The sequence below is a fragment of the Eurypyga helias genome, unplaced genomic scaffold, assembly GCF_000690775.1.
Source record: "Eurypyga helias isolate BGI_N326 unplaced genomic scaffold, ASM69077v1 scaffold21443, whole genome shotgun sequence".
NCBI lineage: Eukaryota > Metazoa > Chordata > Aves > Eurypygiformes > Eurypygidae > Eurypyga > Eurypyga helias.
Genome location: NW_010239485.1, coordinates 3077 through 19843, shown reverse-complemented (window position 1 = coordinate 19843; position 16767 = coordinate 3077). Strand labels below are relative to the sequence as shown.

At 42.6% G+C, this 16767-nt stretch overlaps 1 protein-coding gene across 1 annotated transcript; it reads left to right on the top strand.

Moving 5' to 3' along the window:
* Positions 1 to 155: 155 nt before the first annotated feature.
* On the top strand, positions 156 to 1211 carry FADD (Fas (TNFRSF6)-associated via death domain). The gene is made up of 2 exons (XM_010148169.1): positions 156 to 456; positions 925 to 1211. Exons 1-2 carry the CDS (start codon positions 156 to 158, stop codon positions 1209 to 1211), a joined length of 588 nt encoding a protein of 195 aa, XP_010146471.1.
* Positions 1212 to 16767: the final 15556 nt, after the last annotated feature.

The following is a 16767-nucleotide window of genomic DNA, read 5'->3' as shown; positions in this document are numbered from 1 at the left end:
CTTCCCCGCACTCCCCGGCTTTCTGGGAAGTCACTCTGCGGGAACAGGAACGCAGTGCGCCCCCGGAGGGCGGGGAACGGGATTCCGCCGGCCTTTCCGCGCGGCCTGTGTCTAACCCCGGGCCTGGTGGTGGTTGCGGCGTAGGCCTCGGCACCATGGATTCCTTCTTGACTCTGCTGCACTCTTTCTCCTCGAGCTTGTCGGACAGTGAGCTTTCTTCCCTGAAGTTTCTCTGCCGGGGGAAAATTGGGAAAAGGAAGCTTGAGTCTGTCCAAAGCGGCACGGAGCTCTTCATCATTCTCCTCGAGCAGCAGCTGATCACAAGCGACAAGGTATCGTTTCTTGAAGAATTGCTTGAGAGCATTAAAAGAGAAGATTTGATCGCGCAGCTAAAGCGTTTCGTAGAGGAAGGAGAAGTTAATGCTCCTGATGATCAGCCAGACGTGCATGAAAAACGTAGGTGGATCGTTTTGTTTTAATTCCTCCCTGCCCCCAAAACAACCCCTTTCTATGCTTTCTCTGGCAGTGGGTATGCCTAGAGCAGGGGCTGAGCACGGTCTCCTCAGTTCCCTTAGCCCACTGCTAAGGGTGCTTCTGCTGCTAGCTGCAGCACGGAACGCTGTTGTACCCTGGAAACGTACCAGGAGGGCAGCATATGCTGCAAACAGTTTTCTGGGGTGGAAATTTCTTCCCCTTCTTTTTTATTGAATGCTCCCTTGGAAATCCTGCTTTGTATCTGGGATTCCAGGTGTATCCAGCGGCCTTTCAGCTCATGGGGTAACTTTCAGTATGTGCCATGCAGCAAGAGTAGTAGCATTTTGCTTGGAAAAAAAAAAACAAAACACCCCAAAAACTAACTTTAAAAACATTTCTCATATTTCTTAGTAAATGTATCACTAACTCGATATATTTCTGCTATTTCAGGTCTTCTGGAGGTAGCTATTGAAGTTATATGTGAAAATGTCGGGAGAGACTGGAAAATGCTGGTGCGAAAACTTGGCGTGACTGAAGTGAAAATGGACAGAATAATAGCAGCCAATCCATTGAACTTGCGTGAGCAGTTGTTTCAGTCGCTTCGTGAGTGGCAGAAAGCAAAGGGAAAAGATGCAAAGGTGGCCGACTTAATTGCAGCTCTTCGGGGCTGTAAAATGAATTTGGTGGCAGACAGAGTTGAACAGACACTCTTGCCACTGAATGCTGGAACCAGGTGAAATCAAGATAAAAATGCTTCCATGTCCCAGAGGTGGGGATGAAAAAAGTGCCTTCTATTCTTCTGAACCAAAATCAGGATCATTGGCTCTGTTACTTAGGTGCCATTAATTTATGTGCCTGAATAGGTTGATTTGTGGTCAGGTAATGCTTTGTAGTTTTTATGCTTGCTTGAAGAGATTTTAACTTCTGGGTGACCTCAACTACGTTTTGTAGAAATTTTCACACTTTTGTCCTACAACCTGCCTGAAAACAAGATTTGCTTTACGGCAGGTACTTTTCAGACACATCTTCTCTGGATATACATCCGTGGGACACTTCCAAGGCGACTGCCATTTAAAATTTCATGGGGAGGTTGGGTGTTTTGTGTGTGTGCGTGGCCTGTTATAACTGTAGCCTGAAAGGGGGAGGGAGTAGGCCTCTCAGGTGCATACTGGGTTTTCTTTTTGAGTAGCATACAGTGTTACATGACTTGTCAAATACACTTCCACTCTGTAAAGGGATACTGACAGCTGTAACCTCAGACCCCAGGGCTGCAGTGCAAGAGGGCTAGTAACTATTGTGGTAGATTTTTCTTGGAAGAAAATGTGCCTGTGTTGAAATCAAATGTCTGTATCGAGTGCCTTCACCATCCTGAAGAAAATGTTCTCCTGAAGCTATCAAAGAAATGATGTGCCTCAGATGTTCACAGCAGCCTTTTTTTCCTGCTGTGACTGTTTTAAGGTCCTGTACTAGGAATCTTTTCGTAACCTATATTACAAATTCTGGTCATGTCTGCTGGAAGGTGCAGCTCACCTCCTGAATAACCTTCAGTTACCTGTGCTCTGGGTAACAAAAATGTGTACTGTAACCAAAGCCAAAACAAGTTGTTTTTTTCTTAGTCGAGGGGGTGTAAAAGCCTACTGAGAGCAGGTATACAGTAAGGACTTTAGTGATGCCCTGTGAAGATCAGCTGTCTTTCAAAGGTCGCTCCAGATCCAATAGCTCTTCCAAGTCCTCTGCAATTCATTCCTGTTCCTTGACGTTTTTTGAAAGTGTTTGTAAGCAGCTCACGGAGGAAAGAGGATTTATGAACGAGACCAGATTCAGTTTTCAGCTTTAATTTGGAACAGATGCCAAAAAATGGCCTTCACACCTCGCCTAAGGCTGGAAAATTGCACAAGCTTGAAGGTGTGCAGGGCTGTAGAAGATCCCCAGTGCAGGTGGGGGAGAAGTCCTCTGAAATCATTACTGCTTGAAGGAGCAGGGTTGTTTATCTGCACACATGCTTCTAACTACACAAATAGACACTTGAAGATGAGAGGCTTCTTTTTTGACACTGGACCTGCGTGACTTTTGGCTCCTTTAAGTTCTTTTTACATGGTGCCGTTACTGCGAAGGCCGGTTGTCAGCACATCTGTACCTCTGCTCTGCATAGGTGTTACGACCCTGGTAACTTTCAAGTGTTTTTGCACTTGGTGCCTCTGGATGATGACGCTTGAATACTTGCTTTTAGTTAATGGAAACTGCTGTAATTAAGATTTTTCCTTAAACAATTCTTACGACTGTTTTTTGATTGTAGTATATTAACTGTCAGTGATTGTGGCCGGGCAAAGTAGCTGTGGGTGATGCAGAAGGTCCCACTCGCTGCCTTTTGGGCAGGTGCAGTTCCCCAAGTCCTTGCTCCAGTACTTGTCAATGTTGGTTGTCAATCCCAGATTTCCAGCAGGCGACGCAGTGCTGCACTTCAGCTGAATGACAAGCACAGTTTTGGGGGTTTCATTAAGAAATACCTCCTTGAAAGGAATGGAACTTTCTTTTAAAAAACATATGTATTCTGGGATTGCTGTCTGTGATGAGATCTGTATTTGGGAGGAGACAAGTGTTGACACTTCTAAAGCAAGGAGTGGTGCTAAATGTGTGTTACGTTGCCCACGTCCTTCTTGGAACATTAAAAAAAAAAGAAAGCAAAAAAGCTTTGTCACTGAACTTCTCAAAAGTGCTAAAAGGGCTGTAGTTTTCCTAGCAGGAGTAGTCTTTGAATGCTGCCACTCAGGGAAGTGTAAGGAAAAAAACCTCTCTGCCAGCCCTCGGGAACCTGCAGTTGCGTGCATGGGAGATGGGCCTTCTCTAAGTGCCTTGCAATTGTATTCCTTGTCTAGTCATGCTGCGGGGAGAATGTTGTAATTGTTTTATAATTAATTGGTAACTTGGCGTATTCTGGATGTGTTCAGAAGTTACTGATAGGCGCTTCAGTGCTCTGTGAAGTATGTACCAGCACCAAAGTGCTAGCGCACGTGTAAAGCTTTGGGCGCGTAAGACAAGTAACGTAATTACCCGTCTTTTCGAACCCCCTGTGATACTTTGCAAGAGTATCTGCCTGTAAGGAATTACTGAGACCTTTTCCTGTTGGTTTCTTGAGAGTCTTTGTTTCCTTACAGCCTTGAGAAAACAACACATCAAAAGATCTTGAGGGTAAAAAGTGTCATCTTGGGAGAATTCTCAGTTTTGGAGGACTGTTTTTCTGTGTTGCTTCAGTCCCTCACAGTACTTGCTTGCTGTTTGCTCTGATTGTTGAAGATGCCAATTATATATCACGTGAAATTTTGTATTTCAATTGCGTTATTTTCATTACTGAGTTAAGACATTTTCTAGCCTGTGAATTAAAAATCGTCTCATACCAATTGGTTGTTGTGAATGTTCCAAGTACAATGCTTTGTTTTCCTTTTTCTCCATTCCCCACATACAGGCGGCTGTATTTCCTCCAGCCTTTGTTTCAGTCCTAAAATGACCAGCTCCTTTCTGAAATCTAATTGCTTCATTTGATTGTCTAACGCAGAGAGTTTAGTAACACTTGGTGTATCTCCGAGCTCACTCTGGCATTTTCTTAGTTCAGGCTTTTTGTTTGAGTATTTTTCAATTTAAATCTCTTTCTAATCACTGTCCTTGTTTCTTCCGTAGTTACCAAAATTGGTTTGTGCTATTCTTCCCACTCTCTGCATGGATCTCCTATGTCCTTAAATGTGTTCCAGCATGGAAAATATTTTTCTAAAGTTGTTTTCCCTCTTTGATTTACTACTACTTTCCTCGGCCAGTGTTTTTATTGCAAGGATACACCGGTAGAATTACAGAAACTAGGTCACTGTTTCAGCTGCACACCATAACAACAGGAGTTGTGGGGGTGAGATGAGGGGTAAGGGAAGGAGTTCCGAGTAAAGGTTCAAGAACTTCTGGAGAATCTAGCTTTGTCTTGGTGAAAAATTTCGTATCTGAGGATTACTTAACACGTGGAAAGCCAGGAAAGTGCAGCTTAACACAGGCATCTGCGTGGAATAAACTTTCTGGCCCTCTGAATGACTGAATAGGCCAAAGTTTCATCCACAGAGCTATTTCTGCTACTGTGTCATTCTTGAGAGCGTTACACATTCATTTCTTAAAACAGACTAAAAATAACACAAGTCTGTTCTTGTAAAATTTTATGTAATACATGTTATTGAAATATGTTAAGTTGGTAATACTGGTTGAGTTTAAATTTGGCAATTCCTGTGGATTGGTCAGTGTTGCAAGGTGAAAACTTTCTCATTATTTTCCAGATACGCTGTGTACAGTTCTGCCTGTATGGATAGTAACATCTTTTTCCCTTTTTCCCTTTTTCCCTTTTTTTTCCCTTCAGCTTGGGGTTTAGTCTCCCAAAGAAAAAGGCAATGATGTGTGTACGGTTCTTAGGACAGCTGTTGACGTAACCGGCTACCGTAGTAGAGTTACGGTTTTGGTATGTACTCTATTAAGACTCGGAAGAGGTTGATATATCAAAGCAGTGTCTCTAAAGAGGTTTTGAGGGTTACATCTCCAATACAGTGTAGTAAGTACCTTTGCTAAGGAAAGCAGCGTAATGCCGACCTTGTACGTGTAGTGCTTCAAGAAGTTACCAGACTGGCACCTTTATTTGCTTCCTAGTGTTCAGGCCTTCAGACCAGGCTCCTGTGCTGTGCAAAGCCACACAGAGATAAAATAGGACCAATTTCATCAGAGATGTGGAAAACATCCCACTTGCGATTTTCTGTGGTAGGCATTTTATTTACAGGTGAACCTAGTTTTATTGGACTTTCACATAAAGCAATAATCTTGCAATTTTAAATGTTCACAATTTTTATAGTGTTTTGTTTTCAACTTCTCGGTTCCATTATTGCCATTGATCCCAGCAGGACTAGTAACTTCAGAAAACAATTTGCAGAGTTTAATCAGTGAGCTCTTCTTACTGTGGTCTAACTTCTAAAGGGTTTTTAGCAGCTGCTCCGGTAGTGCAAGCACGACCTGTGGCAAAGATTTGTCCAAAGCTGGTACCAGATTTTACATACAGTGAGCATAGAAATCGTGAGAAGGGTTTGGTATAAAACTTAAGCTACAAACCCTCTCCTGTCATTAATGTCTTGAGGTTTGGAGTGTTGACAGGCTTTTCTGTTGAGAGTTCTACAAAATTAGCTCGTCTTTTTCACATTTTTCATAATTTATAATTTAAAAACCAAAACATTTTAAAAAAAAAGAAATAGGTTCCCACATCTGTTAATTAAAAATGAACTAAAATTGTGAACTATCAAGCTAAATGCTTGTCTTTTTTTTTTTTTTCCCCCCCAACCAGCAGCCTACCTGAGAGGTGCTTCCTGTCACTTCTAGGCATATTACCAAGTTTTGAAGAAAGAGTTGCAGAGAAAATGGGAATGAAAAGTGTGCAGCGCCTGGCAGGTCTGGGCACAGGGTGTGTGGATCCAAAGCCTGTATTTGTTGTCTTTCTGTTACACTCCATGTGCGCAGAATTTAGTCACCGCTTCCTGGCTATAAAGTCCCTAATGTGGGAAACACGTGGATAGCCTGAATTACCCCCAAAGTCATTATTCCTGTGGTGGCTGCCGCGCATGGCATGCAGCAGGCTACATTCTGGCCATCCCAGCCAGCTGAACGATGTTGGGAAGCTGTTACTAACTGATATCTGCTGTGGTCTGTGGTCAGTGATGGTGTCAGAAATCCCCGCTTCGAGTGCAGGGACGTAAAATGAAATTTCTTGACTCAACTCTCTCTCTTCGGTTCCACTGCCCCACTGGGACAGGGCTCAGGAGAGAGAGCAGGGCCAGGCATTCAGACATTTGCTTTCAACCGTTTGCTCATCACCAGTTTTCGCACGTGGTCGTTCCCTATTCAGTTTGCAGGGTAAAATTCAAACCTGCGTGTCTAACACGTTTGTGCGTGAAGTAACTAATATATATGCAAATGATTTACAGCTAATGACAGCTAAAACCAACAAAGTACATTTTTACCTAACAGCTACTTGCAGCTCTGTTATATACCGCACAAATCAGTTACTGGGGATCTTCCCAGAGAGGGTGGTGAGGCACTGGCACAGGTTGCCCAGAGAAGCTGTGGATGCCCCATCCCTGGAAGTGTCCAAGGCCAGGCTGGATGAGGCTTGGAGCAACCTGGTCTAGTGGAAGGTGTCCCTGCCCATGGCAGGGGGGTTGGAACTGGATGATCTTTAAGGTCCCTTCCAACCCAAACCATTCTATGATTCTATGATTCTATGACCAGCTCATCCGACCTCCTGTGAAACATATTCTACTCATTAACAAAGTAGCAGCACTTTGATGCTAAAGAACCTTCTGTCTCCTTAACAGTACGTGGGACTCTTTAAATCAAAATGTCAAATTCCACATCAGGTCTGGATTTGAAGGGATATTAAACATTATGGTAGATCTTAGGTGACTGTAAGGCGCTGCAGCCCAGGCAGTATTTTTCCCTTGCGTTTCCCAGAACAGTTACCAGCGCTCCAGCCACGACTCACTTGGAACCTTCGTTCATGAGACCGAATGGGTGAATAAGATTTTAAACCCCTTAGTTTCAGGTTAGACTAAAGTAATAAAGCAGTCACATGGCCAAAGGGCTTAATGTGAGTAAGAGGCGTGCACGACCTGTGAGTGTCAGTTGCAAGAGTAACTGTGGACGGGGCCCTCGTTTTCCTGCATTCAGTACCCAAATAAAGTGCTGGAGGAGGAAGGTGTCTCAGCCACTTCAGTGCCAGCCAAGTCCCCAAACAGTCCTTGAGCTCCTTGGCAAACATAACTGACGCTTGTGCTCCCAACAGCCTGTGTGGGTAACTAAAAGCAGCTGGAGCATGTCACAGGAAACTCTGATTATGATCTCCTGAGAAACATCTCCTCCTTTCTACTCATGTTGCTTAAAGTGAGAATGGACGTAGGAATCATAGAATCACAGAATGGTTTGGGTTGGAAGGAACCTTGCTTCCAAGACCATGCAGTTCCAACCCCCCTGCCATGGGCAGGGACACCCTCCACTAGACCAGGTTGCTCCAAGCCTCATCCAGCCTGGCCTTGGACACTTCCAGGGATGGGGCATCCACAGCTTCTCTGGGCAACCTGTCCCAGTGCCTCCCCACCCTCTCCGGGAAGAACTTCTTCCGGGTATCCAGTCTAAACCTCCCCACTTTCAATTTAAACCTGTTACCCCTTGTCAGAATCCTTGTCAGAGCGAGAGATCCTCAGCTGTAGAAATTCCTGATTCTCCAGTAATAATTTCTACTGAATGAGCTGCTGTGTCGTGTGAAAGTACCAGATCATTTTGCAGCCCAAAAGCTAAAGACAGATTTCATCTCCTTACTTGTGTGAATTAAGGTTTGCAGAAGTGTCTAGATTGACAGCCTCAAAGTAGGTATCACTGCAAAAATGTTTGGAGCACTCAACCGATTTTAGCGTCAGTCAACACCTTTGAAAATTCGGAATTTGCTTTCACACATAATGTGATGCCAGCGCTGGTACGTCTCATGGGTTAGGATTCTGTTTTGTAGAACATCATTAGAGATACCTGCATTTAGGTTGAACTGATTCTTAAGTTTTAAGGGTGACCAGTTTAATAATCAGTGACTCAAATAGGGTTGTGCCATGTCTTCTGCTAGAAGAGGCCCTGCCAGCAAAGTCCGTCGCTCAGGTCCGAGTTGTGGGGACCTCAATTTGTTTTGTGAGGTCTGAGAAGTTCCCACAGACTAATTCAGAGGAATTAGGTAAAGAATTATGGAGAAATTAAATCACCATGCCTTTTATTTAAACAGTACCTGAAGTGCCCATAGGCTTGTCCCATTTTCTTCTTTAAAAGGTTACTTTCATCCTTTCTCTCCCTCCCGCAAGCTCATCCCCACACACATCATTAAATGCTGAATAATTATAACACACGAGCCTGAGGGAGGACAAACACTCATTTTCTTGGTGGTTTGAAGAGGACTTTGACATTTATGAATCATCCCTAGTTATTCAGACAGCCTGTTCAATGGGTTTTATTGCAGTCAAATAGGATGTGACAGCCTCAGCTAGGGAAAAATCAGTATGGATGGAATTGCCATGGTACCTGTAAGCAGGTCAGGGAATATCCTGGTTTTGAAACGTTACCGTACAGCAGTGGCAGCATCCTGGTTTTTGCCATGCAAAGAGGAGTAATGAGCTGCTGGCTGAAGAATGCTGCCAGCTTTTTTCGGTCATGTATTTCGGTACTACAACGGTTGCATTATTAAAGGCAGACAAAAAAAGCCTCTAATCATGCAACCAAACTGAACCCTAGGAGCTGAAAAACCCTTCCTTTGTGCACTTGTAAACTGTGTCCATGGACACGGGCTTTTCTGCAGCATTTTGGCTGCAAACAGACAGGTAAGAGATGCTTGTCTCTGAGCACTTAAAACCGAGAATCAGTAACCTTCATCGTTGCTGCTGTTGGACATCCTGACCTTTCTGCAGATAAAACAACCCAATCTAGAAAAACATCGCTGGATTTGGTACCTAAAACTTTAAAGGTAGTCACTGTAGATTTTGGCCAGCAGAAAATTTGATGTTTCTCTTCACAGCAAAAATCTGGTACCACACAACTTTTTTTGTTGTATCACACCGAATACTCCCCTTACTAGCTGAATAGCCACGAACATGGAGCAGGTAAATGGTGAGTACTTAGGTAAGGAACATTGCTCTTTGTACACAGCTTAAAGATACATTGAAGTCAAACTTGTGCAATGTTATTTTGGTGAAAGGAACTGTACAGTTTATGATGGGAGACAGTGTTGGACATGGAAATGATATGCCTCCCAAATCCTGATAAGCTTGTGTATGTGTGTATACACGTCTCTCACAGCCTTAAGTAAATTTATTCGATATAATGTGGAAAACAAGACTTTCCTTCCAGGGCTATTTCTCAGTACTCCTTCTCAAATTTCCATCTGTCACTTACAAGCTGTATACTATTGCTGTAAAGCAATAAATCCCTATGACAATCTGTAGGAGCAGCCCTAGTTTTGCTAAAAACAACTGTGTTGTATTTCTGGGCCAACATGGAATACTACGTACAAATTCAGGGCCAGCTGCTGCATCTTCAAGAGGCAGAGCTAAAGTGATTTTAAGCCATTGTTTTAATCTCGCAGATTTAAATGCCAGAGTTGGCTTAATTCTTGGTATGTGTTAGAGCAGTCATAGGTTACTACAATTTTCAGCATTTTCCTTTGATCTAGTATTTTGAATCAATACAAAACCTGTGATGCTGTTCTCTTCCCTGTTACTTCTGCTCTTGCAGGCACCAGCTGTAACACCAATGGAATTACTCAACAGGCACAGTGCAGTTAGAAACGACCTGCCTGCCCAAAGCGAACGGCAGACTCCTTCCTTCTCATTCTGTGTGTACTTTTACAGTGCCCCGAAATGAATCCGGCAGAAGATAGGTGAGTCCTTGCCATTTCAGTTTGTGGCTTCACAAGTAAAAACTACAAAGAACGAGCTGGTGCCAAGTTCCTTGATGGCTTTTGTGGCAAGGGTAACAGTTCACTGGACTGAAACTGCCACATTAACCTCACCTTGGCTGGACTTAATACTTCACAGTTGTATATGAAGAAATGTTAATGAGTCCCGGAAGTTTTAGGCATCGGCCCTTAAAATTTTTTAAGGGACAAACGGAAGTTACAAGTTTATTTAGATTTGTGAGAGGATCTGACCTGTATTTGGAGTACTGATTAATTGTATGTAACACAAAAGGAAAAAGCCACCAATATTCCTCTAGCTCTTGGCGCAAAATCTTGCTGGCCTGAGCTAGAACCAGTCCATCAGTCAATATTTATGTTGACTTTTTACAATGTGAATTACACTGCAAACAGATGGTATGGTCAAAGGGTCTTTAATGTGCACTGTGTTTAGGAGAAGAAGGAATTTAGCTTTGAAATAAATCATTTGCCCTGCTTGTTAGGGCACACAGGAACAATGTCTGGTTTGCTGGGTTTTCTGTTATAAGTTACTCCCCTTTATATCTCACACACGGCTTTCAGCCATTTCCTAACTGGTGGACTTTTTAATGTTATTCTCACTTTGTTTAAGGATTAACTAATTAATGTGGCTTAGGGACAAGAGAGCAACAAGACTTGTTCAGCTTTTGTCTACCTTCCTAGAAATAATGATTTCTTAACTGAGAGCAGGGAGAGGACTACCTTTCATACCTTCTTCTTTTGTTTTTCTCTTGCAAGCTACACACCGTGTAATTTTACTTTCAGCAGCTAGATTGTAAATGCTTTTTTATTTAATATTTGTCAGCATTAATTAATTGTAATTTTATAAAAGCTATGTAAATACCTCTGTACAAAGGAACAAGGCATTCAGGCAAACGGAAAGAGGCAAAAAGAAAACTCAAGTGACTTAAGAGTATTAGCTGGGATAAATATTTTGTTGATAGCTAAGATGAGTCAAAAGACTACACATGAAGACCTTGGTGGCAGCTGAGGGCACGCTGGATCAAACCCCAGGTGAAGATAAACACACTGCTGTAAGATGCTTGAACTCGGAGGAGTGACCCTGAAGAAGTCAGGGAACACAACCTGCTTTATCTAAAGCCTGACTCCAGTTCGAGCAGCCAATACGAACTGTGGTATATGAGGATGTGCGTGGCCAGAGTCCGTTTTCACTGTTAGCCCTGCTATTGCCGCTGCCGTCTCATGGGATGCCAGTCTGCCATGAGTTTCTGTACAAAGTCAAGCCTCATCTGGGACTTGGCACTTGTGTCTTTGGGACAGACAGAAAGCCCTGTTATGCCAATATCAAACAGGAGTTTAATATAATTAATTATGTCAGCCTTAGCCTCTGTTTCCAAAGTAAGTACTGCTCGGTGGTAGCTATCTGAAGCAGCATGTGTCCTGCTCTGTTCTTAATAACGGAGAGTTTCTGTACAAAGTCAAGCCTCATCTGGGACTTGGCACTTGTGTCTTTGGGACAGACAGAAAGCCCTGTTATGCCAATATCAAACAGGAGTTTAATATAATTAATTATGTCAGCCTTAGCCTCTGTTTCCAAAGTAAGTACTGCTCGGTGGTAGCTATCTGAAGCAGCATGTGTCCTGCTCTGTTCTTAATAATGGATTTTTTTTTTTTCTAGAAGAGGATTCAGAAACTGGCCACTTCAGTTGTATACTTGAGAAATTGCTGTTAAAGTCAGGGGAATTAGCATTGTCTCTGGAGGACCTAAGTATTGTACATGACAATAGCACTGATGTGGGGATTCTACTGAAGTACACAGCCTTTATGGTTGAGAGGAGAATTGTTGTATTAAGACTCTGACTATGCATACTGACCACACTGCATCCCTTAAATTTCTCATTTCGAGTGCTGCAGAAGGCACTCCTCAGTCTTTAAATCCTCCACATGCTCCCTGACCATAAGTTTTATGGCAGGGGAAGGTAAATTTGGCCAAGCTAGTAACAGGCATGCTGCCAACAGCAAGCCAAGATGGGACGCAAGTCCTCACCCCGTGTTTTTATTCAGGGTTAATAAAGATACTTCAACAAGGACCTAGGAATCTTTAACATATACATCTCAATGCTAGGATATCCTAGAAGCACTAGAAGGAGAATTTCGACAGGAACCCTGAAACTGCCTTTCTTTAAGGGAATCCAGTGTGTTTAAGGATTTGGAGGGAATTTTGCTGAAACTCATGGTATTTCTTCTATAGCTAGGGATGATCTATATTTTGGCTGATATGTTGACAGGCACGTGCTCTCTTTCATGTATTTGTCAGTCAAACATCAGACTAGTGTACACTTCATGGTGCAGGTATACCACTGAGGGGTAAGGGCAGACCAATACAGAAGCAAGCAAGGAAAGAATGTACATACAAAGTCACTGATAACTTTGCAAAAGAGGAGAAACACCACTTCCTGTATTTCCATTATTTTTCTTAATATCTGTTTCAAGTTGACTTGAGCACTACTCCCAGAGATCTTTGTTTCTTCCTCTGGCAAAAGCAGGGCTGCTTTTTCTAAAGTATTGTCCCTTTTCCCAGAAGGTTCTTTTCTGACCTGATTGCTTTTAAATGTCACTCTGCTGCTTAAGGCTACTAGTAGGTAGTCTGAGCTGAGCGTTTACTATTATATGGCTTATACCTATACTTATTTTCCATGTCAGATCCTGACCTAGTAACCTTCTTATTCTCAAAATGCTACAGATTAAATTTAGTTTTAAATGACTTGGTTACCTAGGCAGAATTGCTAGGTATTGGGAATAATATTGGGAAATTAACTCTTTTAAGCAGTTTAATACACCATACCTGTTGGCAGGCAACTTCACCTGAGCCTTAGGATCATCCTGAAACCAGGGATGTTTTTTGGCAAAACTCATTGCTGACACTGCAGGTTTTCATAGTTTTTAGAATTTTTATCTATTGCAGTTTTCTTTATGACTTCATTTTCAGACTGTGTTATTTTTCCGTTACCATTTCAATATTTTTAATAAATACTGTGAAGACACTGGGGAGTTCTGAAACTCTGAAACTGAACTCATGTATATAACCAGTGATTCACTGAAAGTATTTTTTCCATTTTCATGTGCCTATAAGCTGAGGCTGATTGCACAGAAAAATCGTTTTGCCTTGTTTATATGCATACAGTTTGGGACTAATTACCAACATTATTACTTTTACATACTCAATTTAGCATGCATCTGAATAATGGAGATAGTGATGGCTGCATACAATTTCATGCAGGCAATGTGCGTGTAATGAAAGGTATGTTATCACTTGAAATCTAGTCAGTTAAGGATTAAAAACAGACTTAAGTGTTGTATGAGTTCTCTGGTTTTAAAATGCTTTTATCTACTTTACTCCAGTAAGAAGGACTAATAATAGAGGATCCTGAGTACATAGAAATCATGGTCCAGTTTGCTGAGTGCCTACTCCAAAGCCACTTGAAACAGCAGGAGCCTTTGCATAGCAGACAGTGTGAAAAGAAACTGCTTTTTTTCCTTCAAACGCTGATTTACAGGAACAGAAGTGTAACTTCACATGCAGATCCTTTTTACTCTGGTCAGACTATTTATAAAGCTCATTGCATACACTATCAAAATTATACAATATTTGATTTTCTTTTCTATTAACAGGTCTCAAAACATTCTAAAAGCTGAAGCCTCAATTTTGAAATGACCCACATAGAAACCAGCTTCTGATCTCTCTTGGGGTCTTGTGAAACAAACAGGTGAAAGGCCAAATGTCTGTAGAGCTCACTCTGGGATCAGTGCAGGAGTATACAGGGTGTTTTGGAAGAAAAATAACATAATTCTTTTTTCTTGGTAATTGATTTTTACATATCCTGAGTAATTGCCATGGCTCTGAAGCTCTAGGCTCCAGTCTTGCAAATAAAGTAATTTAATTCCAGTTAATAAGATTGACAAACCTTGGGCTGCTAAATCCAAAGCAAGGAAGCTGATGAGAGTGCTGTTCATTTCTATGGACGCTCCCATTCATGTTATTTGCTTCCCTACAACACACTGTGCTGTTGCTCACACGTATCCAGCATCCCCGTCCAGATCTGTCTCGCGCTGGTTTAGACATCTAACTGCGGCTCCCACGGCAGGAGTCCAGCTGCCCTAGGCTCCCTCTGTAGTCAATGAGAAGAGACAAGCATCTTGAGCGGGTGATTCATGGACCACGCCAAATATCTGCATCACTCCCATGGAGTGGCTTTCTCACTCCACTGATTACAGAAGCGACTGCGGGTGAATGGGTTCTTGCTGTAGGTGGTCAGCCAGGTGGAATGTATCCAAACCTGTTCTAGTTAGTCAGGAGCTGCATTATCATGGCTGGTTCTGAATTCTTGACTCCAGACAGTTTCTTCTTCCAGTATTATACACAACTGTGTCACATGAATCTGGCCTTTCCTAAAGTATTCTTTTAATAAAAAACGCAGCTAAATAATGTGCAACCCTATTGCCCTGAAATTCTAACTGAATGCCCCTTTAGGTAGGTATCTTTCATTATAGTTCCAAAAAACCTATTTGAAGATGTGCTGAAATCAGGATGTTGACTGAGTATAGACTATGTTTGCATTAGCTATTAGAGGTATATTTTACTCCAGAGTAATGTAAATGATCCTTTGCTTTAGAAATTCTTTCTAGCTCCAGGGGACTTCTGCCACTGTAAATACATACAAAAGAAAGACAACAGCTGCAGTAATTCTGAACTGCAGATTGCACAACTGAAACTGAAACTATGCTGAAAGCCTTGTTGAGTTCAGTGGGTTTGTACTTGAGTGGGCATATGTGGTTTTGCTTGCAGGAATAGCAGCTAAATTGGGAAATATTTATGGTCTTGACATAGGTATGATTCCCATTAAAATAAATAGTCTAAGTTCATCTGGTCTCTCCAGAGTTTTCTGCCTGTCTTCAGTTTCCTTTGTGTTTTGTGGAGATTTTTCCCATCAGATACAGTAAGTCCAACTCAAAACTCTCTGAAATGTCAAAGCAGCCAGTTCTGATTTGATTTACACCGCATCGACATAGATCCACGTGGACTCGTATGAAATGTCGATGTGCAGAACTGTGCCAAGGCATGGTGTCTAGAAGTCCCGGCTGCTGCCACAGGGCTGACACATTTACTAGTGCACTCAGCTTCATACACGGGCACAACCCTTAATTCCCTCCATCCTCCTCTCTGTAGGCCACCTTCCAGCCTCTTCCTGTCTTGGTCCTTCTCCCTTAGGCAAGGGCTCTCTTCTGTCGACCAAGCTCTGGAGACATTTGTTACGGTAACGGAACAGTCCAGGTCACGTCTGCCTGCTGACAAAAGCATAATCAGCACTCTTGGCAAAAATCTTTCATCTATTCATTTCGGTATGAAATGCCTGAAATGTGTTCAAAATGGCTTTTGCTGGTAAGTTGTTAAGTCATCTATAAAGGACAAGGAGTAAATAAGATTCCATTGGTTCAATGCGGGGGGGAAAAAAAAGCAGAGGCGATCTTGGAGTATTTTTCAGCAGAGGTTTTGCGCTCGCATAGGGTGGCTTTGCGGCTCACAAAGGGAATTTCAGGACAAGTGAACCGTAAGGCACTCTGTGGGCAGAGAAAGCAGCGGACACGGCCCCACGTTGCTGTGAAGCGAGCCCGTTGCTCCTTCGCCTCGGCTGCGAGCGGATGGCGGCAGGTGTTTGTCCTCCCAGTAACACTGCCGGACCCCGACACCGCGCCGCCCAGGCCTCGCTGGCAGGAAGAGGTTGCTGTTCTGCTGAGCCTGGATAAACATTAGGATTTAATGTGTCGTGTGACAGGAAATGAAAGCTATTATTTTTTTTTCCCCCTCCCTGTTTTTAACAGCTTTCGTTTGAATTTTATCCTGTGGTTTTGAGGTGCAGAGAGACGTTTAAAGGTGGGTCTCTAAAATCTCTAAAAGGACTGATGGAGAGTATGGCTCTTTCTGGATACGTCCACGAGTGTTATGTCTCACTGAATGGGATGGACAGGGAGCAAGATCTCTTGCTGAACTTACAAAAGAGGTATCACTCGTTTGGTTAAAAAGACCTGAGGTACGAGTGTCCTTGATGTTGTACAGCGTGTCTTGGGTTATGTGCCCATGAGGAAGAAGACTTTTTTTCTTGTTTTTCTCAGTTTTTCTTGTACTATGAAGTAAATAGGGTTGTGGAGAAATAGCATTTTGCAGTAAATACCTGGGAGTTCTCCTGACTCTGTTATTTCATGCATATTATGTGCAACACAGAGCATTATGCAAAGATCTGATTGTTCAGTTGTATTTGTGGTATTTGAAGCCCTGGCCCTTTGCTGATCTGCTCTGGGTTACAGTGGACTGCACATGGGGATAACAATGTGGCTTCAAAATCAGGTCTTTCAGATATTTTTGAGGTACCTTAGAAATCCTGCTGCATGCACAGTCTGGGCTTGGAGCGTAGGATTCACAAAGTGAGGTGCTTAATGAAGGTATTTGCAGCGTGTCATGTGGGAGGTATAATCCTTAACGAGGATATTGTGGATTCAAGTTCCCTTGTGGACTAAGCCATCCTCTTGGGCATGAATAAATACCTAGCTCTTTATATATGGGGAGACAGTACCTTTCTTTTATAAAGCAGACATTTATATGCCATGGGAACTCTTCCCACCTGAGTCTGAAACCCATTTCTCAAGTGCCTAACCAATGACATCTCTATCTCCTCTCTGAAACTTGTGTAGAGAGTGATACATGATTTGAAGGTGACAAAGATAAAAGTGACAACTCCTTGAGGCTGAGG

Excerpts from the sequence above, each read along its gene's own strand:
- FADD (XM_010148169.1), top strand. The coding sequence starts at position 156 with ATGGATTCCTTCTTGACTCTGCTGCACTCTTTCTCCTCGAGCTTGTCG. Across the intron at positions 457-924 it reads GCCAGACGTGCATGAAAAAC|GTCTTCTGGAGGTAGCTATT; the intron begins GTAGGTGGATCG and ends CTGCTATTTCAG.